The sequence below is a fragment of the Ranitomeya imitator genome, chromosome 5, assembly GCF_032444005.1.
Source record: "Ranitomeya imitator isolate aRanImi1 chromosome 5, aRanImi1.pri, whole genome shotgun sequence".
Classification (NCBI taxonomy): Eukaryota; Metazoa; Chordata; class Amphibia; order Anura; family Dendrobatidae; genus Ranitomeya; species Ranitomeya imitator.
In genome coordinates this window covers 701,130,032-701,134,713 of record NC_091286.1, presented here as the reverse complement: position 1 = coordinate 701,134,713, position 4,682 = coordinate 701,130,032, and the positions used below count along the sequence as shown (strand labels likewise).

The 4,682-nt window shown below is 44.9% G+C and overlaps 1 protein-coding gene across 1 annotated transcript; it reads right to left on the bottom strand.

Annotated features, from left to right (window-relative positions):
• Window positions 1-3,131: 3,131 nt before the first annotated feature.
• On the bottom strand, window positions 3,132-4,064 carry LOC138637961 (olfactory receptor 2D3-like). The gene has a single exon (XM_069726883.1). The coding sequence runs from the start codon at window positions 4,062-4,064 to the stop codon at window positions 3,132-3,134; it is 933 nt and encodes a 310-aa protein (XP_069582984.1).
• Window positions 4,065-4,682: the final 618 nt, after the last annotated feature.

The following is a 4,682-nucleotide window of genomic DNA, read 5'->3' as shown; positions in this document are numbered from 1 at the left end:
AGGCACAGAGACCACACTGGCACAGGGACCGCACAGACACAGGAGCTGCACATGCACAGGGAATGCATGGGCACAGGTACCATACGAGAACAAGGACCACACTGGCACAGTGACCACATAAACACAAGAACAACACTGACACAAGAACCATGTCAGCACAAGAACCACACCAGTACAGGGATGACACAAGCACATGGGCCACACGGGCACAGGGACCACAAGGGCACAGGGACCATACGAGAACAGGGACCACACAAGCACAAAGATCACACTGGCATAGGGTCCACATAAATAAAGGCACCACACCGGTACAGGGTTCACACAAATATGGGGTCCAGACCAGCATAAAGACCACATGGGAACAGGATATACACTGTTTTAGGGACCACACCAGCACAGGAACAACACTAGTACAGGAAGCACACAAGCACAAGGACCACACCGGCACAGGGGCCAAATGAGCACAGGGACCATACCGATACAGGAACCACACAAGGACCACATGAGCACAAGGACCACACAAGCACCACATCGGCATAGGGACCACATGGGTACAGCATCAACATCGGTATTAGGACCACAATGACACGGTCCACACCATTTTAGGGATCTCACTAGCACAAGAACCAGCCTAGCATAGGGACCTCACAAGCAAAAGGACTGCACCAGCACATGATCTCACCTACGACCCCACTATGCTCCTCCTCCCACTGTCCACTCCACCCAGTCCAGCATAGTTCAGGATTGTAATAGAGGATGAACCTAAAGTTCCTCCAGGCCCTACGAACTATGGTCTCTCCCAGGTTATAGGGATCCTCCTAACTTTGCACGTCTTACTACAGCTGCCCGGAGGTTGTCACACACCACCCTAACCCATCAGTGGTTCTCTTATTGGCCTGACGGATACCATAGCCCCAGCAGACTCTCTGAAGCTAGCCATTTATGTTGATGGTGCTGTCTGCCTACCCTGTCACTGTCCAAGCAGTCTTGAGCCCCTTAGCACAAAGTGACCATACTCCTCCCATCTCCACCACTCACTGTCTGACAGACCGTTGTCCTCAGTTCTACACAGGCCCCTCTTAGGACATCACGTCTACAGCAACAGCCCTCAGTCTCCTTCACGTCACTACAGAGCGACAGCTTACTCCATATAGTTAACAAAAAGACTGACTGGCATCTCCAAGCTAATGTGAACAGGTGCCAACTAGAAGCAGCTGCCTCTATATACAATAAACAAAAAAGTCGCACTCTGTAGCGCTAAAGCATGTCAATGTGAGATATATGAAATGTGAATAGCAATACGGCTTCTGAATACTAGGACAAAATGAGACGCTTAGCACATAAATTGGCCAATTCATGCATGCCCAGCAACCAACGACAAGGCGGTCTCAAAACTGCTGGGTCCTAATGTGTCTAGTGTGAATACCTCTCTAAGACTGAAGTCTGAATTCCTGGGTAGATGCGAATACCTCTCTTTCAACACAAATCTGTCCATACCACTATATTCCCTCAGCCTAGGGGGAGTGAACAGAAAAAGCACATTTCAACAAATGTAGATAAAAAATAATAATAATATTTTTATTATAAATCTCTTTAAAAATAAGGAGAACAGATTAAAAAACAAATCAAGACCTCAGATGTGAGAGACACCCGGCTAGAGAATCCTTTAACCACATATATTTATATCTCCTATTGCAATATAGCATTCAAATAAATTCTATTAGAGGAGATAACCAAGCAATCACGATCCCTAAACATGACAATGCAGACACATAACTTATCCTAGGTTAAATGGCTAAACACCGGAGCCATATGTAAATGCACTTTGGCCAAATGACCCTCCTGGCTTACTATCGTACTCTGTGTGCCACTGCCACTAATCCCCCATATTGGCTGAATAGTTGGCTGACAAGGCCTATATAAGTTATGGAAACCTTTCTAAGAATACTTACTAGATGTGTGGATTCGGTGCAGTGTCCCTCCACCCCGACGCGCGTTCCGTATGCACTTCTTCAGGGGGTGTCTCTTCCAAGTCTGATTCCTATGGGTAGGTAGGACCCTACTCCAATTAAAATCCACCACATGCTGGAGGGCAGAGTGCTCAGTCAGTAAGCTAACATACTGTACAAATGACAAAAAACTGACAGGCACTTCCAAGCTAGAGTGAATTTGAATGTTGTGTTCACATTAGCTTGGAAGTGCCAGTCAATCTTTTTGTCATTGTATATTAGCTTTCTGATCGAGCACTCCGCCCTTCAGCATGTGGTGAATTTTAATTGCAGCAGGGTCCTACCTACCCATAAAATCAGATTTGGAAGAGAGGTATTCCCATCTACCCAGGAATTCAGACTTCAGTCTTAGAGAGGTATTCACACTAGACACGTTAGGACCCAGCAGTTTTGAGACCACCTTGTCGTTGGTTGCTGGGCATGCATGAATTGGTCAATTTATGTGCTAAGCGTCTCATTTTGTCCTAGTATTCAGAAGCCGTATTGCTATTGATATTTCATCTATTTCACATTGATATGCTTTAGCGCTACAGAGTGCGACTTTTTTTGTTTATTTTATTTCCACTATATAGGTGGTCCAAACGAGATCTAATTACTGCAAAGACCTTCATCACCGCAAACAATAAGTCCACCCTCTCCCAGAATGTCATCAAACCTCCTCCCTAAATGGGCTCTTCTCTGCTCCATCGGATGGTGGGGAAATGTATGTGCACAAACATGCTCCACCCAGAGCCATCTTTCAGCTCAATCCTGTAACTTGAAGCTTGTGGGTCCCAATGCAAAATGTCTAACAAGGCCTCAACCATTACGATTCTTTAGCAGTATTGGTCTTCTATTCTGTGCCAAAGGGACCTTTTAATTTTTCCTAGGCTCAAGGGCTTAAATACAACTGCCACCACAGTATCCAATTTAGTTGCGTCCTTGATTAAACTCCCTCTGTTGCCCAATCACAGAGCCACACGTGCGTACTCCAGCTGACCTGCAAAGAATAGCACAAAGTGCAACTCCATGCATGTAAATGATACACCCAGTAACATCTGAGAAGGCCCCTTAAGAGAACAGACCACAGCAATGCACAGTCCATAGGCTGCAACCACCAAGAATGGAGCATCGAACATGAGGCTAGGACTTCATTGTGGATCTCTTGAGATGTTGAATGGCCCCTTGGACATCTTTATTTCTTAGGCTGTAGATAATGGGGTTCAGCATTGGGGTGACCGTTGTATAAAACACAGATAAAAGCTTATCCGATAAGTGCCCCGAATATTGGGGCTTCGTATATATTATAATGGCTGTGCCATAGAAGAGGATGACTATGATCAAGTGGGAGATGCAAGTGGAGAAAGCCTTGTATCTGCTGGAGCGGATCTTCAGAACTGCCAGAATGATGTGGCCATATGAGTAAAGGATACATGAGAGAGGAACAAGGAGAAATATGGAGCTCCCGACCAACTTCACCACGACCACATTAAAGAGGGAAAGATCATTGCATGAGAGCTCCATCAACGACGGAGCTTCACAGAAGAAGTGGTCAATTGGGGTGAACTTACAAAATGTGAGTTGACACAGAAGATAAATGTCCACTGACGATACGACGCTTCCCGTCAACCATGAAGCACTTATCATTCCAACACATGTCATTGTCTTCATGATCACATTGTAACGTAAGGGATTGCTGATGGCGACATATCGATCGTAAGCCATAAAAGCCAAGAGAATGCACTCAGTGTCACCAAGAAGAAGGAAGCCATACACCTGGACCAAGCATCCGACGTAGGAAATACTCTTCTTCTCAACCACGAAATTGACAAGCATCTTGGGAACGATAAAGGAGGTGAAGCAGATGTCTAGGAAGGACAAGTTAGCCAAGAAGATATACATAGAATTGTGCAGGCGATGGTCATATCTTACCGCCACGATGAGCAGAAGATTCCCAGCCAAGGTGGTTATATACAGGATCAAGAATATCTGGAAAAGTAGAACTTGTACAACGTGGTCAGTAGAAAATCCCAGAAGAATAAATTCTGTCACTTGGCTGTCATTTTCCTTTTCCATGGTGAGAAAGGTTTTTTATATATCGGACCAAGGTGAACTGAAGACAAATCTGAAAATTAGAGCTCAAGAACAAGGTCATAGTCAGAAACAATTCTGAACAAATTCTATTTTTTATATCTATTTTATATAATGATATTTTTTTTGCATTGTTCCCTATGTTGTTGCATGTGTTACTAAGTAAAATGAAAATGATATTTGGATACAGGCTTAGATTTTTTTGGGGAAAGCAGGCAATGGAGTAATCACGTAGAGGTGCTTTGTCGCTCTAATTGTCTGGAATCCACCCATTATTTAATATCATAGGAAGAGTGCTGGGTGAATGAGTGTGCAAAAGATATTGGCTTGTGCCCATCACAAAAGAGCGCTACCACTGAGTGACCTGGGAGGTGCAAAGTAATGATTGCAGAGGGGACTAGTCAGGGAGAGGTGGGATTGGTATTAGGGATGTCCAGTCTGGACAGTCGGGAGCACGGAAAGAATAGGGATCCGCAAGGAAAGATCATGGTGGTGCCAAACTGGACTGTCCCAATATCCTATTGTGATACCAGAGGAGCCACCAGAGACTCAGGTTAAGGCTGTACTCCACTGACACGATGGGTCTTGCACCTCTTTGACTAT

Bases quoted from the DNA above. Each gene is read 5' to 3' on its own strand.
- LOC138637961 (XM_069726883.1), bottom strand. From the start codon at position 4,064: ATGGAAAAGGAAAATGACAGCCAAGTGACAGAATTTATTCTTCTGGGA.